The sequence below is a fragment of the Osmerus mordax genome, chromosome 7 (genome assembly GCF_038355195.1).
Source record: "Osmerus mordax isolate fOsmMor3 chromosome 7, fOsmMor3.pri, whole genome shotgun sequence".
NCBI classification, from domain to species: domain Eukaryota; kingdom Metazoa; phylum Chordata; class Actinopteri; order Osmeriformes; family Osmeridae; genus Osmerus; species Osmerus mordax.
Window position 1 is genome coordinate 8,997,099 of NC_090056.1, and position 24,280 is coordinate 9,021,378.

The window sequence follows — 24,280 nt, forward strand, 5'->3', positions numbered from 1 at the left end:
ACAACATTTTCTTAGCATATATGTACCTTTTAAGCTAGCTACTCAACATGTTACAGGGTTTGTCGTGGTCTCCTACAACATGCTCCAGCTGCTCATGGAAACATGAGAACGACTTCAACATGCAGAGGATGCTGGGATCTGACTTTTTAGAGGGAAATTGGAAAAATGGCCTCTTGACAAATTCTATTTGTTGTTTCCTCTGTCTCTTCAGTTTATTGGAACACAGACATGAAATACAAACACACACAGACACACACACACACCCCAGACACACCCACGCAGGCGTTTGAAGTCATTCTCTGGAGAGTGGTGACACAGAGGGTAGAAAGGAGCAGAGCGCTCAGCAGCTCAGCCTATAAATAAATGTATTCTGCACACCAGGGTGTGTGATCTGCCTCTCAAGCCAAGTGAGGGAGTCTGGGTAATATCAACATGGCATTTCACAGCCTGGTTCTATTAGCTGTTCACAGCCTGGTTCTATTAGCTGTTATTTTGGGCTGGGTCCTTTGAAGTCTCCCTTTGTTTCATCTGCCTAGCACTAAACACCGGAGTGCTGTAGGGACAGGGAGAGAACAGCGCTGAAGGTACCGGGAGAGACAATCGTTGCGGCTAAACTGTACGTCTTCCCAGAGCTGTTGTCTTACTGATGCTAGTCAGGTTGCAATCCATGTATTTCCCTCCCCAAGCTAAGACAGACCCCCAAAATAGATGTTTCCTGTTCAATCTCTGGGTATCAACTCCCCCATAAGTTAATTAGCCCTCATATTTCTTGCAAAGAACATACACACACACACTCACTTAATGACACAGACTTTATGAGTGTAACACATACAAGGGCACACACACACACACACACACACACACACACAGATGTGCAAGGACAGAGAGTAATGTTTGTTTTTCTGGTTTTCTTCAAGCTCTTTTCTCCCCTCTGAGAGACAGAGAGTGATGCGGAGGGTGTTTCTGTAATGGCTGCCTTAATTGGTGCCATTTTTTAATAAAGGTAATTTTATTGTTTTTGTGCTTTTCATGGTCTCCTGGCGCCTCCGCAAGTAAGCACGGTTGTCATGGCGATGGCTCCCATTATGTGTTTACGTGTGGGGATGAGGTGACCCTGTTGCTGTCACGATGTCTGCAGAGACGAGCTGCACTGCCATGAGCTAGCACATGGCGTACCTCTTACCTAGGTACACTGTCAAAGGTGGTGTGTGTGTGTGTGTGTGTTATGTAGAAAGATATAGATCTGTCACTTCAACTCTGCCTGAGCTGACAGAGGCCAATCTTCAACATCTGCACCATCATGGACGGCCACACACACACACACACACTCACAGCTACACACACACACACTTCTTGGCACACATTTCAAGGCTAAGCACAGAGCAAGCATATGCACACAAACACACCCACACAGAGCACTTATTGCACCCCCAGATGGTTCTGTGTGTGTGCACCTCCAGAGTAGATGCACTGTAGAGTTGGAAATAGTTTAGAAGTGTGCTCTGCCTTTAAGTGGATTGCAGATAATGGATATCAGTGGGGTGTATTTGTGGAAATGGCAGAATGATGTCGGTATGTGTGTGTGTGTTTGCGACACTCACAGGTACGCTGGGTTCTGAAACAGCAATGCTGTCAGGGTACACGGTGGCCTTCACACACTGGGGGAGAGCAGCGGCAAAGCGGTACGGCTCATCCGCCCGCTCGCAACGGTCTCTCTGGGAACACCTGCACACACACACACACACAAGGAAAAAGGAAGAAGAGGGGAGAGAAATGGGGTTAATCAATGATGAAACAGCAGCCATCAGAACCGTGACTCATCCGGGTCCCACGGTGCTGACCACAGCTGTCCAGATGGTCAGCAGCACCAGCATGGAGCACACAGCTCCACCTCCTCCAGCACAACAAGAGAAGCACAGCATGGTGATTGTCCCTGCTGCAGCCTCTGCTTGCTCATTTACAGGCCTGGTCTCTCACACTGCCCTGTCACCAGCACAGTGATGTAGACACACTTGGATCTGTGTGTGTTTTTAAATATATATATATACTGTATATATGCACAGAGACATCATGCTAACAAATCACAGCATGTCTCCTAATAAGGGATCTTAATGGTCAGACTCTGGATGTCGCGCCTGGTGCCCTCCTCCTCCTCCTTCCGATATTTTCTTACTCCTCATTAAAAGCTGCCTCCCTCCTCCCTCACCCTCCATTAGGACTCCTCCTCCTCTGTCTCCTCCACCTTATTAGAGTCCTGTCTTCTCCTCCTCTGTCTAGTACCTAATGCATGGGATGTATGTCTCTGTGGTGTGTGTGTGTGTGTGTGTGTAGTCCATTGTATTGGGGTTGGCTGTCTAGTCACAGTGCCTCTAATTGGAATCCTGCAGGTCAGGAGCTGTCCGTGGTGCTGAGACAGGCCACCACTATCAGCCAACTGTGAGGGTGTGGTGTGTGTATGTGTGTGTGTGTGTCAGGTGCAGAACATGTCAGAAGCCCTACCCAGCTCCGTAACCACACACTTTCTCATATCCACTCTCAAACTTCGACCACCTCCTCCAAACCCTCCCTCATCCTCCACACCAAGACTGCTGTGCAATTATGCTGCAGGGGCTATCTGACTCTCTATGTCACACACACACACACACAAACACAGTCCAGTCCCCGGGCATAGAGTGTGGCACAGAGAGTGGGGGGGGGGGGGGGGGGGGAAGTAGTGGCCCCCCCATCCCCTAGCTCCCCCCACTAGGCTAGCAGGATTACTGTAGCTCCAGTGAGGACCAGGCTGCACCATGCAGCTCCTCTAACAGACTGGCAGACGCCTACATACAGCCTCTGACATTCTTTTTCTTTCTCCTTCTGTTTCTTTCACTCCTTTTCTCTGCTTGGCACATCTACTCTGCATCCGCCTCTCACTCTGTCTCCCTCTCTCTCTCTCGCTCGCTCACGTCGCTCGCTCGCTCCTACCCGACGCTCACAGACAAAATCATCCGAGTCGTTCTCTGACGAGGCGCTAGCCTTTCGGCAATTTTGGCGCATCTCTTTTACATCCATAATAGTGGAAGAAAATGATACTTAATGTGCTCTCAGATGTGCAGGGCTGTGGGGGGAGGGGGGGGGAGGGGTGGTGGGGCGTTACCGAACTGAGCGGTCATTAAACTGACAACCCCCCCCACACCTAGCCCACCCCCCCACCCCCTCCATCCCCATTGATTTTGGGGTTTTTGTCAGAGGGGATAAATGGAAAGGTAGGCTGGCGGGGAGGGGGGGTGTTCCTGTTGCCATGGTTTCGGGAGACAGCCATTATCAGTGTGTAGGTAGAGTATCTGACCTCCTGGCTCCCTCATTAGCTGAAGTGCATGCCTCTGAATGTTGACTACCTTCCTGCACCCCCCCCCCCCCCCCCCCCCCCCCGGCTCCATGGCTGTCACTCAGAGTCTCTCCAAGGCTTTGTGTCAGACCACTCAAATTCCTGGAGGGGCTTGGAAAGAATTCTGGGAGGTGGGGTGGAAGTGGGGTGGAGGTGGGGTTGAAGCATCGAAAAACATGCAGACACACACGCGCACACACCCTTCCAGCCCCACACATAGTAATGAGGTATTGGAAGTGGCTCCCTCAAGGCAGATAGGCAGCCGGTACATAGGTGCCTCTAGACGCTGTCCAAGGTGCTGAAGAAGAGCTGAGCCCAGTCCCTCCTCCCTCCTCAGCTACCCAGAGACACAAACACAGCAGCGACAGGCACTCCACTTTACAACCGCATACAGAGTGGGGTGATGGAAATGAGGAGAGGCTCATTAGACCCAGGCCGTGTTCTCCTCCAGTGTGCGGTGTGTTGATGCGTGTGGTGTGTGTGGTGAAGTGTGTAGTGTGTGTTGTGATGTGTGTGGTGTTTGTGGTGATGTGTTGTGTGTTTGGTGATGTGCGTGGTGTTTGTGGTGATGTGTGTAGTGTGTGTTGTGATGTGTGTGGTGTTTGTGGTGAAGTGTTGTGTGTTTGGTGATGTGTGTGGTGTTTGTGGTGATGTGTGTAGTGTGTGTGGTGATGTGTGTAGTGTGTGTGGTGATGTGTGTAGTGTGTGTGGTGATGTGTGTAGTGTGTGTGGTGATGTGTGTGGTGTTTGTGGTGATGTGTGTGGTGAGTGCGTGTGCGTGTGGTGGTGTGTGTGGTATTGTGGTGATGTGCGTGGTGAGTGCGTGTGTGTGTGGTGGTGTGAGCAGACGTTAGGATGCAGCAGAGCACAGGCAGCTCTCTGTGAGAGGACCAGAGGTAACAGGAGCAGCAAGCTAACCTCCGGGTCCCCCACTCAACCACCTCCCTCTCAGATCCACGCTCTAGACAGGCAATTACACTGTCCTCTCTCCACTGAGGCAGGCTCTGAGGCACACACACACACACGCACGCATACACACACACACACACACACAGACACAGACACACTAGTCTTGACAGGAGAGACAGGCGACAGCGGAAGATTTCCTCCCTGTAGCCCTCATCCCAGGGGTGGGGTGGAGGTGTGAGGGGAAGATGGTTGATTGCAGTTTCAGCCCTGAACAGCTAACAGGCACAAATTCAGCAGGATGGAGGAGAGGAGAGAAGAGGAGAGGAGAGAAGAGGACTGGAAAGGAGAGGAGAGAAGAGAAGAGAAGAGGAGAGGAGAGGAGAGGAGAGGAGAGGAGAGGAGAGAAGAGAAGAGGAGAGGAGAGGAGAGGAGAGAAAAGGAGAGGAAAGGAAAGGAAAGGAAAGGAGAGGAGAGAAGAGGAGAGAAGAGGAGCCATGCCTCCATCCTCACTCTCAAACCAAACAAAGAATCAACTCCTTCAATATGGAAGACTGAATGCAAAGAAAAAAAGAAGGAAAGCGACAGAGAAACAGAGAGAGAAAGAGAGTAGAGAATGAAGACCTGCGTGTTGCATATTTGACGGCGCTTGATAGTGTTGAACAGCAGAATGTGGACTTCGTATTGGTGTGTAGGGGAGGGCTACGTGGCTGTATGGACACCTGTTAGGGCCCTACGGGCGCTGATGCAACACATGTTCATGTTAATATGCATGGAGACATTAACCTATATCCTGGAGCAGAACAGCTCTGTACCATACTGCACAGTGGTGTTCTGTACTCTATACTGTTCTACGCTGTTGTCTTGTGTTATACTGTGTTGTGGTGTGGTGTACTGTAGTATCCTGTGCTGTGATATAAACCGCAATGCTATGGTGTAGTGTAGTATCTTGTACTCTGGCACATATAAATATGTATGCTGCCACACGAGGGGAGTATAGTACATGGCAACATGTGTTATAGTGGAGTATATGATGTCGACCTGGGGTGTTTGTGGAACATTCTAGTGATGTGTGGTGTGTGTTGTGCTTAGGTGTTGTGCTCATTAAAGCTGAGTGTTCTACAGCGTGTTGGGCTGTGGTTCCTCACTGCAGTCCTGCTAGTGAGGCGTTTGCTCTAATAGAGAGTTCCAGCTGCTTGGCTGCATACTGCTGATGTGTGAGCACATCCAGGGCGACAGCAGGAGGGAGGGAGGCTCTGCCTGCCTGCCTGCCTGGCTGGCTGGCTGGCTGCCTGGCGTCGGAGAGCAGAGGCTCAAGTTGCTGTGAGGGTTGCTGCTGACGTGAGCGGGAGCACTGAAATCCCGGGGTCAACCTCGGGGTCAACCACCGTGTCTCGGAGTCCTGCTCCGCTGGCTGGGGGCCTCTGTAGTGTCACCACAGGACAAGCCTCAAAAGGTGCACATATACATATCATACACGCGTATCATACACACATCACACACACACACACACACACACATCACACACACGCACACAAACTCAAGTACAGAGGAAAAACTAAAAAGCCCTCACATGCATAGACACTCATATTCCTGCACACACACACAAGCACACAGCCAGGGAGACTGGCTGAGCTTGGCTTCAATGGTAAAATGGCCGATACTAATGTTCTACACTGGGGGCTCGCTCATTCGCTTTTGCTCTTTTTCAAAAGATGTGGACGTAAAAAGAAAAAGAAATAGAGAAAGGGAGGGGGGAGGAAGAGAGAGAGGGTTCACCTGAGGCCCATGGCTTTTCACTAGCACACACTTTCCTTGTGTGGGCTGAGACATAAAGAGAGAGGTGGAGAGGAAGGGAGAGAAGCATGGAAAGAGAGAGGGGGGTGAGGCTGGGGGAGTGATGGTGGGCTCTCTAACAGGATCCACTAATAGGGAACCAAATGGCTTTCTTATTAATTGGCTTATGAGTAATACAATAATTGCATCCCCCTGCACTCCCCCTCTCTCTGTCTTCTCCTCCCTCCCCTGTCTGTGGTTTTAAATTAGATGTCAGAGTCAGACTCCGCTGGAGGTGAAACCGAGACTATCCACCCCTTCCATATCGAACTCACACCACACACACACACACACATGCACACACACACACACACACGCACACACACACACACACATTTAGTATACAAGTTTGTATTAATAACTGTAGCAGAAGATGGCACAGATACACAGGGCATTGATACACATGCATGTTCCTGATCAATATCTCATTAGAGCTGAGCTGACTGACTGGCTGGCTGGCTGACAGACTGGCTGTGTATATGGCTCAGGACTAGACCATTAGACACACACAGTGACATGCTAAATGAGAAAACAAGCTATAATCATCCTTAGTCTAATCATTGTTGCTCTTGGCAAATTAGTGGACATTTTATGGTTGGGGTCATCATCTCATTCAGACTACAGTGCTACCTATAGCACCAGCTAAGACTCTGGAGTGGGAAGGTCTGAATTTAAAGTAAGTAAGTAAGTAAGACTTTATTTATATAGCACTTTTCATACAAGAATTGCAGCTCAAAGTGCTTTACATAAAATCAACAAAAAGTTGATCTAAAACGTTTAACAAACCAAACTAGCCGCACTCTATCTGCGGTCTCTCGAATCCATCTTAGATCCGAGCTGCCACTTGCAGTTTCTAATACACAAACATGACAAGGGGGTAGACAGGACGAGCATAACATGAGGAGAGAGGAGGAAACCTCAGCACATAAGCACAACAACATTTACTAAAACACGTGGGGAAACAAGCAGGCGAAGGCGTTGGATGGGGGTGGGGGGGTGGTGATATCTGTAGTAGGTGAAAGTTAATGTGTACTTTGGCAGGAGAGCCTACCTAGGCAGCCATTTTCGGCGCCAACTAGAGAGTAGGTCTGGGTTGGCGCCCTCGACCTAGGCCACAATCAGTCCGATTCTCCCTATGCAGATTGTGTTGGCCAGGAGACATCCTTGGTCATGACCCGGGCAGAGACCAAACCACAGATGTCGGTGGGGTGGGGGGGTGGGGGGGGGGGGGGGGGGTTTCGGAGAGTGATGATAAGAGAGTATCTTGAGACAAGACAAGACACAAGACACAGCCAAGCAGGGAAGGTCAGGGAGGGGAGGAGAGAAAAATGCGACCGCCTTCAGAAACCTTAACTTGTCTTTGTTGGTACATTGTATTTAATTTGTTTACTACCTGACTAGGTCCATGCATGTCTGGATCACCCAGCCTGGCCAGGCCCTGCAGCAGATGGAGCTCATTCACAACCCCCTCTGGTCTAGGTGATGTGGGGAGGCAGCTTTGTTGGCTTTGAGAGGCCAGACAAATCATTTGACAGCATTTAAGCTAATCACATTGATTTGTGCGAGTGGAAGTCTGTCCCATTCCTTCTAGCTGCCAGAGCTCAGCGAAGCCACACAAAGTGTGGAGGGGGAGAGAGGAGGAGGGGGAGAGAGGAGGAGGGGGAGAGAGGAGGAGGGGGAGAGGGAAAACAAAGAGGAGGGGAGGACTGCTCTTTGTCCCGCACCCCTGTGGCACCTCGGCTGGGATAGAGAGAGGGAATTGGTGCCAACTGCTGTGGAGCTGCAGGTCTGTGGTGAGATGGTGCTGCAAGTTCATCCACTACAACCACACACACACGCACACACGCACACACGCACACTCGGGGGACTAGCAGCATCCACACTAGCCTACAGTTTACTAGCAGCAACACACTCATCCCACCAACTGCAGACGACAGATCTGCCTCTTCTCTACAGAAAGCCCTAATGATGGTTGCACACCCTCTCACATGCAGTCATAAAGCCCTTAATGTTCTCAGCCAGTATGACCCCTGACCTCTGATCCCTGGGATAAGGCCTATCAGATCAGGTCTCTGGATCAAATTGTGTCGATCCCCAGCTTGGGGCTAATCCTGATCCAGATCTGAGCTGCAGCCTTCACCCAGGAACAAGCTGGTCTTAGAACACACTGAGGTGTGATTAGACAGTTAATCTGGCTGGCATGGAGAGAGAGAGATACTGATGGAGGGATAGTGTGCTAGAGGAATGGAGGACTCCAGCTTGCAGGGCTTAGTTAGGTGGTGGTCAGCAGCCAACCTCAGTGCTGCATTCATGGCTGCAGCTCAAGAGTGCTACAGATGATGAGCTTCCTTTGAACCGCAATCAAAACGATGCTCGCTTTTGTGGGTCTGAGTATGCGCCATCAAACGCTCTCTCTCTCTCTCTCTCTCTCTCTCTCTCTCTCGCTATCTCTCCCTCTGTGTCCCTCTGTCTCCCTCTCTCTCTATCCCTCTCTCTCCATCTCTCTCTCTTCCTCTCTGCCGTTCCCTCCTCCTTGGTGCTTTCAGGAAACGCCTAGCAGCTGCTGATAATTAAGGGACTTCAGAGGCTCAACCACAGAGATGGGAGGCAGAAGGAAAATAAGTTCTCACCTCTGACCAGAATGGTCCAGCCCTAGCCCAGCCCTAGCCCAGCCCCAGTTTAGCCCCCCCCGTCTAATCTAAATTAGCCCAGCCTAGCCTGGTCAAGTATAGTCCAGGCCACCTAAATTTAGCTTCATGTAATCTACCTCAACCCAGCCCAGTCTAGCCCAGCCCAGCCCAGCCCAGCCCAGTCTAGCCCAGCCCAGCCCAGCCCAGCCCAGCCCAGTCTAGCCCAGTCTAGCCCATCCCAGCCCAGCCCAGCCCAGCCCAGTCTAGCCCAGCCCAGCCCAGCCCAGCCCAGCCCAGCCCATCCCCGTCCAGTCTAGCCCAGCCCAGTCTAGCCCAGCCCAGCCCAGTCTAGTCTAGTCTAGTCTAGCCCAGCCCAGCCCAGCCCAGCCCAGTCTAGCCCAGCCCAGTCTAGTCCAGTCCAGTCTAGCCCAGCCCAGCCCAGCCCAGCCCAGTCGTCTAGCCCAGTCTAGCCCAGCCCAGTTCCCCAGTCTAGCCCATTCTTTTCTCTCCTCACAAGGAGCTCAGACAGCGGTGTGCTAATGTCCTGCCATGTTCCTCATTAGAAGCCGTAGCATGCAGAACTTCAATCACCACACACACACACACACACAAACAGAGGGAAGAGGAGAGGACACAGTGTTTGGAGGAGACGAAAGGAGAGAGAGATTGTAGATGGCAGCAGTGGGAGGAAGAGAGAAGGAGAAGGTGATCAAAGACAGGAGTGTTTACTTGTGGCAAGCCAACCATCTCCGATGTCTGCAGGAGACGAGAGAGAAGAGAGTCTTCACAAGTGTGTCTGGGAGACTGTGTTTGTGTGTGTATATGTGAGGAGCGGACTAGTGTAGCAGAGATACTTGCCTTGCAGGGAGAAAATCAGGAGAAAGAGAGAGGAGAAAGGGAGAGAAGAAGAGAGGCTAATTACATCAAGTCAACAGTGATGTGTGGAAGGGGCCTGTGGTGGGCAGCTGTAGACCAGGCAGACAGTAGGCTGTGTGGGGGTCTGGACGTGGGGTACATGCTTCAGTGTAGCTGAGGGGAACCAGCTGCCTTCATCTGGCAGTATTCAAGGGAATCATCATGGTCCCTCTTGTCTCTGTGTTCTCTCTCTCTCTCTCTCTCTCTCTCTCTTTATTCATCCCCCACCATCTTTCTCTCCATCTATCTCTCTCCTCTAGGACCCTTCAGATCACCATCTTTACCTCTATCCATCTCTTAGGAACATCTCCCTTCCACTCTATCTATCTATGTCTGTCTGTCTCCCCTGGGTGTCAGCCTGGTTGGACAAGGGGCGGCCCCTGCAGCAGGGCCCCTGCAGAGCTGGGTCCTAGAGGGAGCAGGGTTAACGGCAGGGACAGGTGGCACCGGGGGCCATGGTGTCAGGCAGCAGATGGATGATCCGACGGGATGCTTAATACATTTACGACTGACCTCTCAAACCCATATACAGTTTAGCTGTCCACACACACTCTCCCGAAACAGCTGCTCCTGTACAGCTGCCTTCCATGTCACAGAAATGAAATCTACCCGTCTTTAAAAAAAAACAATACATTACAGTATGTAATGTAACAAACACACATACACACCAGAAGAATGTGATAAGGAACTAGCCAGTCTAGGATTACACACGGAGATAGTGTGATCATCACACTAGGACGGAGGCCAGGTAAATGTTCTCTGTGCTCACGTACAATAGAGAGCAGTACTGTCCCATAATCTCCTGCAAGGACACACAAAGAATGATCATGTCGGAAGGCAATTATTTGTCCTGTCCCAGCACTGGAGTGATGTAAATTACTTTAAGTGCACTTTGCAGTGGCTGCCATTACAATAATGATGATTGCAGCTAAAATGTGGGTATAGAGGCTGTGTTTAACAGGTCAAAGCTGGGGATGCAGAAACACACTGGCAGAAAACAAAGCTGCAGGAGGCAAGAGAGAAAAGAGAGAGAGAAAGAGAGAGAGAGAGAGAGAGAGAGAGAGAGAGAGAGAGAGAGAGAGAGAGAGAGAGAGAGAGAGAGAGAGAGAGAGAGAGAGAGAGAGAGAGAGAGAGAGAGAGAGAAAAGGGCCCATTGTCTGTACCTCACTCCATCTCTTCACTTGAAACACATTTAAATACTTTACCTCAAATACTCTTTCAGGACTGTATATGGAATATGTAAGCATGTGCCATTATAAAGGCTCTGCTGTGTGTCGTTGCATTTCACTAAACGCGATCTGTACGGAGGGTAGTAAAAGGACACGCAGTACCTGCGTGCCACCAGCAGGTGTCACTCACGGCCTCCAAGGCTGCTACACGAGGTCTGTGTGTGGGTGAATCAGAGGTCAGGGGCTACGGCCACTCATTTCACAGCAGGACAGCCGTCAGTCAACATAGCGGGCAGGAGGCGAGAGACTAGAGAGAAAGACAGCTCTGTAGCCACGAGGCTCGGACGCTCGCTTCCAGGAGTCCGCTCACAGCAGTCACTCACATGCCAGCAGATTTCAACTAATATGTGAGAAGCTGAAATCCCTGGAAAATCTCGACCAGAATATTGGTTCTGTTATAGCTGCGCTCACTGTGGTGGTTATGCAAAAGCTCTGCGTTAGTAGAGTGTTGTTCGACGGTTGTTAGGGGTTGGCATTGTGTTGGTGGTGTGATGGCTGAGTGAAGGTTGTGTGAAGGTTGTGTGTAGGTTGTGTGCTTGCTGGTTGGGTGTAGGTTGTAAGGTGGTTACATAGTGGTTGCGTGGTGTGCTGGTGGATACTCACATGTTGTGCAGGACACACCAGCCACAGTGGGGGTCTCCAGAACTCAGACACTCTCCACATGTCCCATACTGCTCACATGACTCTATGGGGACCTGTGTCACCTGGGAACATATAGAACAGAGTCACTCAGCAGGCCTTTCTAACACCTAGGACAACACACAAGGAACAAACAAATACACACTTATGTCAGAGGTATACAGAGAGCGAGAGACAGAAAGAGGGAGAAAGAGGGAGAGAGAGAGAGAGAGAGAGAGAGAGAGAGAGAGAGAGAGAGAGAGAGAGAGAGAGGGAGAGAGAGAGAGAGACAGAAAGAGAGAGAGAGAGAGCAGCTGGGAGCGTCTGGTCTGAGAGAACTCTCTTATTTTGTCATCACTGGCTCTTTGTCTGTCCCTACGCACCTGTCTAGGTAGAGCCTGGATAAACACACACACACACACACTCATATTTGCATACAGAACCAAAGTTTCACACAATGACAATGGCACTAAAGATTTGCATTCAGTATGCTGGAGACAGAAAAAGTAAAAAGTAAAAGAACACTTGACGTGCACACAAATTGATTTGACGAGCTTCAGGTGGTGAAAAACAGTCACTAGTCTGACCAGTGGAACCCGGGGTGAGTGCGTGTGTGTGTGAGTGCATGCGTGCGTGCGTGTGTGTATTCAGCTATGGCCCAGAGGATTACTCCTTTCGCACCTGCATCTCCCCGGCTCCTGGAGAGCATAAACGCCTCAGACATCAAATGGCCCACTCCCTCTCCCACACGGGAGCGGACAGGGGCCTCGGTGCCTCCATGCTCAGTGTGGATGCAGTATTTAGACAAACAGTCATGGTCTTTTGTTTGACCAACGCAGGCCCAGGTGGAAAACGAGAGAGAGTGGTTCTGACAGGGAGAGCCCGCCTCCCTCTATTCATCCCTCTCTCCTCAGATCAAAGCCCAGTGTGACAGGGGGGGGAACCCACTAGGAGGGGGACAATAATACACATTTGGTGTATTTAAGGGCCCTCTGTGTTCCTCCAACACAGACCTGTTTAATGACATTATCACCATGGTAAGAGCAGAGGTTTGGCTGGGACCCCGACATGCTTACTGGGCTAGCCCTAAAGACTTGTTCTGGATCGTGGAGTTCGGGATCTGTGTATGTGGTCGAGCTTCCCACCTGTCCCCAGCAGAGAGGGGGGCACAGACAAAGGCAGCCATTGACACGATGGGGGCGTCAACAGCTCCTGAGCTGTGAGTAGAGTTCTCCATGGTCACTCCTGCTGAATTACCCCCCCCACCTAAACACACACACACTCACACAACCGCCTCAGATGTGTGTGTGTGTGTGTGTCAGTGTGTCGGTGTTATTAAATGAGCCCCTATCCCCTGTCTCCCATGCTGCAGGACAAACAGGTGGTAGGCAGTAATGAGTTCCAGGCTGGCCAGCCACATCAGCAGGACGGCCCAGGCCGATGACAAACAAGCCCACCAGGAGTGAGCCTCCCCTGGGGAGCAGGGGCCACTGGCAGCCCTGGACCAGGACCGAGCCCTCCACTTCCAACATAATAACCCCCCCCTTCCCCCCAAACTGTGGGCAGACAGTGAAACTGGTCTGTACAACTTTCACTGAGACAGATCCATTTCTAGGCCGTAAAACTGTTAGAGTGAGACAGCTGTCAAGTGGGGAGGGGCCATGTGTGTGTGTGTGTGTGTGGGGGGAGGGGGGGGGGTCCCTCATGGACTGATGTCTACATACATGTTTCACTGCCAGCTGACAGTCAGACAGAACACAGAGAGGGGGTAGAACGGAGGGGGGTAGTATTGATGTTGGGGCAGTGAGGGGATGTGGTGGAGGTGAGTGGGGGTTCAGGGGGATGGGGGGGGGCAGGGAGGGGGGGCAGGGTTCAGGGGATCACGGCAGCTGTTGCCCAGCACACGCTACAGTCACTCAACACAGCAGGCTTGCACAATGAGGCCTCTTCTCCCACTGAGATGTGTGTGTGTGTGTGTGTGTGTGTGTGTACAGTAAGGCAGCATGTCTCCCTCTGCTTGGAGGAAGAAGAGACACAAAGAAGACCCAGAGTGTGATCGAGTACAGCTCCACTCTTCCAGGTTACCTTCCTTTACCCTGACTGATGAGGGCTGAGGCAAGACACACACACACACACAGAGACACACACAGTAGGGCTTTGCTCCAGCACCCTGGAGAGAATGACAATGTATGGATATGGGGGAGCAGTAGGACTGCTCTCGTGTGTTTCTGGAGGTGCAGGATGAATGGTGTCTTCATGTCAGGCCTCTGCCACGCCGGCCTGAGCCCAGCCAAGCACAGCTCTCTGATGGATGGACCCGGGCCGGCAGGGGAAAGAGAGAGAAAAGAGGGATAAAGAGAGACAGAGAGGGGTTGAAATGCCTCATCGCTCCGTGTTGCCGAGATCCTGTTTGCTGCCAGATGTGCTTTGGCTCTCTCGCCCCGTTCCCAAACGCCGGGGAAATTGTGTTCCACCCGCCTGTCGTCATGGCAACAGGTCTGGCTTTGACCTCAGAGCCCCCCTTCCTGTCTCCTGCCCCCCCCACACACACACACACACACCCCTCCCCCAGAGTGTACGGTAAACAGCTGGCACCTCTGGGACAGCCTGCCACCTACACCCGACCACACACGTACACACACACACTCGCACACACACACCAACTCCCCAACCTCCATCCATTTTTAATGAGAGCCAGCCTACCCACACGTCATTGGAATGAGGCCCATCGATCATGTCCACAATATCATTCCCATAGAGAGCGAGAGAGAGAGAGACACAGAGAAAGAGAGACAGGGAAAGAGAGGAGGATGTTGTTAAAACGCTGTCTGAATGTCCGAGTGTCCCCTGTGTTCTCTGGCCCTGCCCTCGTCCAGCCAGTCACTCTATAATCTGCTGTGGTAATCCCACTGAGACTGGCCCCAAAGCCACAGGCCACAGCTCTCTCCCTCTCTCCTCACTCACTAAGACCCCACAAATTAGATCTGTGCAGCCCGCCCCAGTACACACACACACACAAGCACAAGCACAAAAACATTCTCTTTTGAACCTTATACTGCATGTCAGACTAGCTTCAGTTTGCAAGACTGCATATTTGGTCAAATGCTTCAATACATTCAGGAGATTGACCAATACTTGTTATTTTTATGGTAAAATAACAAGTATTCATTACTGTGGGGCTAAGAGGCCAAACCAGTTCTGGAGTTCATGCGCACCCCCCCCCCCCCCCCCCCCCCCACCCCCCACACACACACACATAGCATTTTTGTTCTTGAAAGCATTTGTCAATGTACCCTTTTGCCAATTGCCACACTGTTACACACATGGCAGAGGATTACAACATGTGTTCTCTGGATGCTTTGCCAACTGCTTAGATTAGAGACAAACAGGAGCAGCGGGCTGCAGTGCAAGTGTGTGTGTGTGTGTGTGTGGGGGGGGTGGAGGGCACAGAGGATGGAGGAGGAGGGAGGGGGGGTCTGTTGTCTGTTGCTGTGGTGTGGAGCCAGACTAGCAGTTGTGCTAAACTGGTGAATGAAGCAGGACTGTGTGTGTGTGTGTGTGTGTGTGTCTGTGTCAGAGGGGGGAGGGTCTGGCAGCACCGGGGGAATGCTGGAATAATGGAGAGAGGGAATCGACCTGAGAAACAGGATGAAAAATACAAGCAGTCGATAGAGCTGGGAGTGTATCAATTATGTATGACCGAAATCCTCTTTCTGGACAGGAGGGCTAAGAGATCCAAGGCAGAGAAGCAGAAGGGGAGAGAAGGAGAGGTGGAGAGGGAGAGAAGGAGAGGTGGAGAGGGAGAGAAGGAGAGGTGGAGAGGGAGAGAAGGAGAGGTGGAGAGGGAGAGAAGGAGAGGGAGAGAAGAAGAGGTGGAGAGGGAGAGAAGGAGAGGTGGAGAGGGAGAAAAGGAGAGGTGGAGAGGGAGAGAAGGAGAGGTGGAGAGGGAGAGAAGGAGAGGGAGAAAAGGAGAGGTGGAGAGGGAGAGAAGGAGAGGTGGAGAGGGAGAAAAGGAGAGGTGGAGAGGGAGAGAAGGAGAGGTGGAGAGGTGGAGAGGGAGAGAAGGAGAGGTGGAGAGGGAGAGAAGGAGAGGGAGAGAAGGAGAGGTGGAGAGGGAGAGAAGGAGAGGAGGAGAGAGAGAAAAGGAGAGGGAGATGTGGAGAGGGAGAGAAGGAGAGGGAGAGAAGGAGAGGTGGAGAGGGAGAGAAGGAGAGGTGGAGAGGGAGAAAAGGAGAGGGAGAGGTGGAGAGGGAGAATAAGAGAGGTGGAGAGGGAGAGAAGGAGAGGTGGAGAGGGAGAGGTGGAGAGGGAGAGAAGGAGAGGGAGAGGTGGAGAGGGAGAGAAGGAGAGGTGGAGAGGGAGAGAAGGAGAGGGTGGGTATTGAGGTGGAGAAAGGTAGAATACAGATGGCCTCTGTGTCACAATGTGAAGACTGTTGTGCAGCCAGCCTAAAGGCACAGTCACACACATGTTCAATAACTACCCACCAGAACCAAACACCCCACAGACAGAGCGGCAATAGAGACAAACTCACATCTATCATTTAAAAATATGTGGTTACGTCTGCTCTGACTCTCCCATCTACTCTCTCTGTAACCCTCGCTTTCATTCATTCTCTCTCTCTCTCTCTCTCTCTCTCTCTCTCTCTCTCTCTCTCTCGCTCTCTCGCTCTCTCGCTCTCTCGCTCTCTCGCTCTCTCTCTCTCTCTCTCTCTCTCTCTCTCTCTCTCTCTCTCTCTCTCTCTCTCTCTCTCTCTCTCTCTCTCTCTCTCTCTGCTCTTACCTCACATTCCGTTTGAACGCAACACTGAACCTTAATAAGCTTACAAAAACGCTGACATAAAAACACATTTTCATTTATTTATACATGGATGATTTTGTTTGAATAATGCAGCGGTGCTATTGGTCGATGGCACAGCAAGGTGGAGAGGAGACCTAAAGTAGCACTGCTCGTCAACCATTACAGAGTAACTCTCCTCTCCTGTCCTTCCTCCTCTCATCCTCTCACTTATACTCCTCTCTCCTCTCCATGAAAAAAAGCTAAGAGGAGCAAGTAACATCTCCACGCCCCCTCGTCACTGTGAGCTCCCTCCTCCCTAGCCCCCCCCCCTCCCCCCCTCCTTCCATCCCTCCATCCCTCCTCCTCTCTTACTGGAAACTGGCTCGCAGGCTGCAGCTGACATTTAAGAGGTGGAGAACAAAGAATGGTGTGTGTATAGATTAGAGTATCTGCTAGTTTGTGTGTCTGGTGTGTGTGTGTGTGCGTGTGTGTGTGCGTGTGTGTGTGCACACATGTGCATGCTCCTCTGCCACGCTGTGGGCAGTGACAGCAATAGTAGCCTAGTAGCCGTCCCACTGTGTGTAATTGATAGCTGCTGACACACACACGCACACACACACACACCTGGTCGTAAAGGCCTGTGGCAGGGCTGGCCATGTCTAGTGATTGTAGAAGGAGATCAAGCCAATAGGAATGTTAAGGGGATCTTTGGTGCTGGCTTCAGAGGCTCCCTGCTGTGGGACTCCTAGATGGGAGACAGTATTTAAGACCAGGATGCAGGCTAGCAGTGCTATCCAGAGAATGGGACTTAAGACACACATGCCTTGTCTGCTCCTACCAGCTATCCTTTGTCTCTCTGTGGGTCTGTCTGTCAGTCTGATTTCCTTCCATTCACTCATGTGCGTGTGTGTAGTGTGTGTGTGTAGTGTGTGTAGTGTGTGGGTGTGTGGAGTGTGGAGTGTGTGTGTCTCTGTGTGAGACATAGCCTGTCACTGCAGCCAGTAATGAGCCGTTCGCTCCAGTCAGCATGTGAGGAGTTAATCAAGTAGCCACTACACTCCAACAGGCGTGTGTGTGTGTGTGTGTGTGTGTGTGTGTGTGTGTGTGTGTGTGAATGGTCGGCACACTCTGTCTGGCAGCAAGGGGGGTATTGATTTAGAAAAACAACCCAGACAGAGGGGCATTCTGTCCCTCAGAGACACACATCACTGTCTCATAACTGGATGTGTGGATTTCCATAAATTGTATGCCTTTGTTTTCTCCTGTCCATGGTGTAGAAACAGAGGGAGGGTGGACTGGCTACACCCCACTGCTCTGGTGGCTGATCATTGGTGTGTGTGTGTGTGTGAAGTGTGTGTGTGTGTGTGTGTGAAGGTGGGGAGTAAAGGGGGATTCATAACCAGGCTCAGGTGGCAGAGGGAAGCTTCACTTCTATCCCAAACAATCCCCTGTGTGTGTGTGTGTGTGTGTGTGTGTATGTGTGTGTCTTTGGGCATGTATGTGTTTGCTCGCGGCTAACTGGATCTGTGAAACACTTCATTATCTGGTCCCCATCCAGCACCTGTGTGAGGAGTCCTCACCTGGTCCCTGTCTAGAGGCCTGGACTCCTACCAGGAGCAGACGAGCACCTTGCCCTGAGCAGGCTCAGCAACACTACCACAGGACCCACCTGAGACTCGGAACTAGCTTCTGTGCTTGAGGAAAAGACGGCACTGATTCAATCTGCAGAGCAGTAATAGCAGGCATGAGAGAGAGGGGGAGAGAGGAGGAGGGAGAGAGAGAGACCGATACATAAAGAAAGAAGCAGGCAAAAAATAGATAGAGTGATAGAAACAGAGAAAGAGAGGCCACTTACTGTGACAGTGCCTCAGTCTTTTTGTTTGGCGGGGAGAGAGAGAGAGAGAGAGAGAGAGAGAGAGAGAGAGAGAGAGAGGGAGAGAGAGACAGAGACAGAGACAGAGAGAGAGAGAGAGAGAGAGAGAGAGAGAGAGAGAGAGACAGAGACAGAGACAGAGAGAGAGCATAACGAGCTGAAACAGCCTTTGTGTCTCCTCCATCCTCCTCACACACAGAGGGCCTTACTATCTGTCCCCTCCATCTTTCATGTTTCCGACGGTTGGAACATGTAAGACACTGTAGCGACACTGCTCCTCAAAGCTAACTAGTTGAACCTACATCCAATGCATCCAGTCTCACTATAGACCACGCATAAGGTGGAAACCGTTCTGCCGGTTACTAGTATCACTTACACCTGCTCCTGCTCTACTCTGAATCCATGTCTATCTGATCTGTCTCATGTTAGCCACACTCTTCCTTATAATGATGTATGCAGTCTTTATTTATCGTATATACCATATATCCCCTGATGTTAGAAGATAATCAGCATTATCCACTTCCACCATGAGTGTTCCTAATGTCTTGTTTGTATCTCTCTATATCTCTATCTATAGGCATGTCTATCACGCACAAACATTCACACTTGTACTGTATAAGTACACACACAGAGCCTCATTTACAGTTCCCTAGCAGTCCACCAGTAGTCTCAGACGGGGGGGAAACAACACAACGATGTGAACCCCACCTGGACTAGCTCTGTACTGTCCCTACTCCAACCCCCAAAGACAGAGAGGCTGAGAGGTCTGGAGAGCCCGCTCCCTCTCTCTCACCCTCACCCTCTCCGCTCTGCCCCACTTGTTGTGTCGTTGTCTCCTCACTGGCAGAGCGAGAGAGAGAGAGAGAGAGAGAGAGAGAGAGAGAGAGAGAGAGAGAGAGAGAGAGAGAGAGAGAGAGAGAAAGAGGAAGAGAGCGAGAGAGCGAGAGAGAGCGAGAGAAAGTGATCGTGAAAGAGAGAGAGCGAGCGAGAGAGAGCAAGCTCATTATCCATACTCTAGCGCTCCTCTCCTCTCTCAGACAAACTGTCTCTGAGCCCAGAAAGACCCAAACTACTGTCTCTACCAATTACACATTCACGACTCCCTCTCTTCGCCCTTGACAGGACTCACCCTGATTCCTTCAACTGGCAGTCACTTCTCCCTGACACTCTTTCTGCTTTAATTAGGCTTGTAAATAATTATTGCAATTAAAGCCTACAATTAGGATGGCCTAGTGCTGCCATTAGAGCAACAAAGGATGGTGCAGTGTTCAGTGGGAGAGATAGACAAAGCCAGTGACATTATACTGTCATAGGGAGCCTACCCGAGGACAGTTGATGAGCTGCTAGGTGCTAATCACAGTGTTGGTTCCTTGGCCTGTCTCAGCTGCCTTGCTCTGCTCATTACACATCCCTCAATCCACACCCGGGAACCACATCAAGCCCTCCCCCTACATCCCAGTTCACAGTTTGTGGTCCCTAAATCCCACTCTAGGTCCTAGCCCTCAGGCCCTATCCCCAATGCCCCAAATCCTAGTCATAGTCCCTTGGTTTTAGCTTCAAGGCCCGAGTATCATCTAGAAACATCACATGGCTGAAACTTGGCCCTGTCCTCTCAGGCTTCTAAAACAGCATTGTGGGTAGGAGAAAGATGTTGGTTTAGAATTCAGGATATTCCATCTCAACAAGAGAGCTAAACTGAAGGAACACTTCAAGCACTTCTAACTCACTCTGCATTCTAATAAACACCAGATGAATACCAAGTACAACAGCGGTCTAGGCTCTTCATCAGAGATAAGGATCTGTTTGCTGAGTAATTGGAGTCTTTTAACAAATTCAAGGACAGTTTGAGTTCAGATGCCTGTGATAGCAGAGTAGCGATGTGACTGAGCGAGAACAGAAGGCCAGTCTCAGTGTTCTGTTTCTAATCAGGGTGCTGGACAACAGCATGAATATGCAGAGACAAGCTCGAAACCAATGCAGCATTCATGTTTGGAGGCATTGGCTGAGTAAGGGTAACCTTGAGGCCCTCTGTGTGTGTGTGTGTGTGTGCGTGTGTGTGCACATGCATGTGTGTGTTTGTGTGGGGGGAGTGGAGTGGGCAGTGGGCAGTGGGCAGCGGGCACGGCAGCGGGCACAGCAGCGGGCATGGTGGCAAGGGTGTCAGAGAGAGTGTGAGGATCAGGTATCCTGCTGCTCATTAAGAGACATTAAGTCAGACTGGTGCTGAGGACTCCCAAGGGGCAGGTATACACGCACACACACACCCCATTTACACACACACACACACACACACACACACACACACACACACACACACACACACACACACACACACACACACACACAGTAAGTCATGGGTTTATCTCTGTGTAGTCCAGGGTCATTCAAGACTAGGACTGTGTACTAACATGACCACCTACTTCTCCTCTCTCCTCCTTCCTTCCCTCTATCTTCCTTCCTTCTATCTCTCCTCAGCCCTCCCTCCTCCTCTCTCCTCCATCCTCAGCCCTCCTACCCTCTGCCCTCCTACAACCCGGCAGTTCCAGCTCAGCTGACCAGGGACTGTGCCCTCCTCTGATCTGGGCTGGGGTGAGAAAGAAGGGTGAGGGGTGGAGGGCGGGGAGAGAGGGGGACACGGAGAGAGGGAGGGGGCCAGCAGGGACCCCGGTGAGTGTGCTTCTATTAATTAACGACTTGATGAGGACTGACAGGATGTGCGCTATCAAATAATGAGGTTAAGGATTGGCCAACGGTTCCAGGGCACAGAACCTGATTACTTCTAATCCTGGATTAAGTCAATTAACAATAGCTGTTCAGGGCCGGATGCAAATGAGGGGTTTTGTTAGCGGGCGAACGCGGTCTGACTTCAGACCTCCACACTCATGTGGGACACCCCGGGCTGATGACGCATGCAGGCCAGACCTGGGGAGGAGGGGTCTCCCCTGACCTCAGAACAGGCTGGTCAGCCAGATGGACCCTGGGTCATCCTCCCTACTGACCCAATGAGCTGCCATATTCAGATGACCTCTGACCCCTCTGTGGTCCGATCTACAACCTCTGACCTTCGATCCTCTATGCAGCACACACACACACAGACACACAAATGTGAAAGCATAGACACACGCACAGGTGTTGTGTAGCAGAGCAGGAGAGTAGGATTGAGTGGTTTCTCCGGAATGAAAAGCTAAATGGCTCCATCAATAACAGTAGACGTGTGTATTGACAGGGGCATTTATCCTGATTAGTCCACGTGTCAATATCAAGTGAAGCTGTCAGAGACGGGCAGGGGCTAGAGCCAACACAGTGAGGGACAGGAAGCAGACAGCCTGGGACTGAAGCCCTCCCACCCCCCCAACGTTAATGTGGCAGATAAAGGATGATGGTCCATCTATCTCCTGTCTCTCTCCTCCTCATCTGTTCTCAGCTCTCCTCTCCTGGTCTGTCCTCCCTTGTCCTCCTCTCCTCCTCTCCCAAAGTTCCCCCACACCCAGTGCTAGTGGTAAACAAAGGTGACACTAACCCGCTCTCGCTCTCCTGTGTGTGTGTGTGGGGGGGGGCAGATGTGGGGCCCATACGTTAGCGTGGCGTGTGCCATTGCCGCCTCTCGCCTCTCGCCTCGCCCTTTGTCCTTGCCTCCTCTTCCATGCACATGCCGCCTGTATGGATTCATGGTTGCATGGGATCGTATATATAAACGCCGCCGCATCGCCAAATGTGCCGTGTAGCGGAAACCTCATTTGACCCGGATCCAGGCCAGCGACTGCCTGATCCCCCCCAGCCCAACCAGGGAAACAATGAGCCATAAGGAGCCCTTCATGGAGCCATCAGAGGAGGAGAGACCCAGAATACCCCCACGGAACACACCGGAACACACTTGACATTCAGAAGAGCACCATGACATGGCTAACGAGTGTATTATTTAGAGTGCAGTCTGAGGAGAACGGAGTTTGAAAGACTGTGAGTTTAGGGATTTGGTGAGAACACACATACCAGCAGGTCTAAAGATGTACTCCTGGGAGCTGTTGCCACTGGTACCTCCTTCACCCCCACCCCCACCAGCACCCCCCACCACACCCCCATAAGCTGTCCTGCCGGAGAGAAAGACTCAAGTTAATGGAGTCTTTGTCCTGGCCGGAAAGGGTGACAGTGATTGGTGGGAACCTCAGAGGTGCAGGTCAAGGGTCAAAGCCCTCAACTTGTTTCCATCCTGGACGGGAGCAACTAGGAGCTAACTGGGCTATTCTGGGACGACCAGGGGATCACGAGGGGGTCGGAGCACCTCCAAGCCCAAGGAGGAGGGGTGTGTGGCAGCAGGGAACCGCTGCGCTGAGCAGGGTGAAGACGGATGCAGGGTTAAGCCATACATCACCCCTCTGCTGTGCCTCTGCCCTCCTGACTTCGGTCTCCTTGGTCTGTAATCTTTAGAAGTCCTTATTTTTGTTCTGAACTTAAGCTGCACTTCCTCTCTCCAGGTCTTTGGAGTCCTTTGTCTGGGTTTAGAAAGTCCTCCTAGGCCTCAAGTCCCTTCCTGCTGTCTGGGTGAGTGGAGAGGGGTAAGGTGGTAAGGTTGGGGAGGGGGGGAGTATGAAGGGAAAGGATCTTAACTAGATGAGGGTCTGGTTAAAGACCAAGGAAGAAACATTGTTCTTAAGAGAATATTAATACAGCTTTGTTCTCATTAATCATATCCTACCTCCATTCCCAGTCACACACACACACACACACAACCCGCTCCCTGCCTGCGTGAGTTTGCTGGCTGAGGGCCAATCCAATCAGCATCTGCTGCTAAAACAAAAGGTGTTTCCAGGAGCAGGGCATAAGTCCTGTGTCCGTACAGGCCTGAGTTCTGGGCTGCATCACCATGGTTCTGGACCCGCAGGTCTGGATATCAGGCCCAGACCAGACTTCCCTATTAACACATGAGCTCAGTCTGTCATACACACCCGGTTCCTGCATGCTGATGAGCCAGCGGTGTGTCAGCCCATCTATGGCGGCACGAGGTGTGAATGAATCCCATTTCCCCGCCTTGATAACCACTGAAGCCATTTCCTCCAATCTCTCCTCGCCAGCTAAACAAAGGTATGGGAGGGGGTTGGTGTCCGTGTGCGAGGGGGGTTGGGGGGGTACTGCGTATGAGTATGATAGTGGGGTTGGTTGTGGGGGGTTGTTCACGGAAGGTATAGCCCCCCTACCACCCCCCCACCCCCAGAAAAAAAAGACAATCCATGCATGGATTTCAAATTTCACAGCTGAGCACTTGGGAGAAATTGCCAGGCTTGAGAAAAAGAGAGGGGTTCCATTCTCTTCAAATGTTCTGAGCTGTAATGTTGCATTACTTACACCGAGTGTAGATGGGGGGGCAGGGAGATTTACGGTCTTTACACGGGGCTGGTCCCCGGCACCCCCCCCCCACCCCCACACATGCTAATCAGAGTGACAGTAGCACCTGCCTGTGAGGGCCTACAGGAGGAGGAGAGGCAGTGAACAAGCGGATTGTTCTAGAAATCTACTCCTTGTCCAGGGTTGGCCTTGCCCGGCGGGATTTAGCAGGTCTCCTGATAAAGACCTTGACATTAGAAGGCTAATATTTCACACAAGAGGAAATCTACCGGTAACTCATTTTACGGAGTCATAAAACGCTTAGACTGACGTTATAAACTCAGCACCTGGTCTAGCTCTCAAGCCTGCGCCTGTGCTTGATTTCAACAGCAACAACAAGCTTGTATCCAACAGAATCTGAATAACGACGGCTTTCTCTAATTTGCTGTTTTTTGATACCAGCCCAAATGATATGCAGCTCCACAGGTACCACTTCAAAAGCCCCTCGCACATGAAATCTAGATTATTCTCCATGAATAATGTATGTGCGTGGGCTGGCGTCTCTGGCCAGTGACCAAAGCTGCATGGGCGCGATGTGTTGTCCGATTCAGCGCTGTGTGTGATGAACGCTGGCCCACAGTTGAGGCGGCAGCCATCTTTGTAACAGCGCAGCACAATGGGGATGAAAGGACCATCGGAAACCTAGATAATCCCCCCAAACAGCTATTAAGATAGCAGAGCGATGGTCCCACTTCATCTGTCTCCAGCGCAGCGCGTCGACAAAGCCACGACAAAGAGAGGCAGCGTG

General features: G+C 51.4%; 1 protein-coding gene across 1 annotated transcript in view; it reads right to left on the reverse strand.

The window, feature by feature from the left end:
• plxna2 (plexin A2) overlaps positions 1 to 24,280 on the reverse strand; it is a 107,309-nt gene that overhangs the window by 54,850 nt on the left and 28,179 nt on the right. Inside the window, 2 exon segments of the mRNA XM_067239007.1 lie at positions 1,602 to 1,725; positions 11,487 to 11,587. Of these exon segments, the coding sequence (XP_067095108.1) occupies positions 1,602 to 1,725; positions 11,487 to 11,587 (225 nt within the window).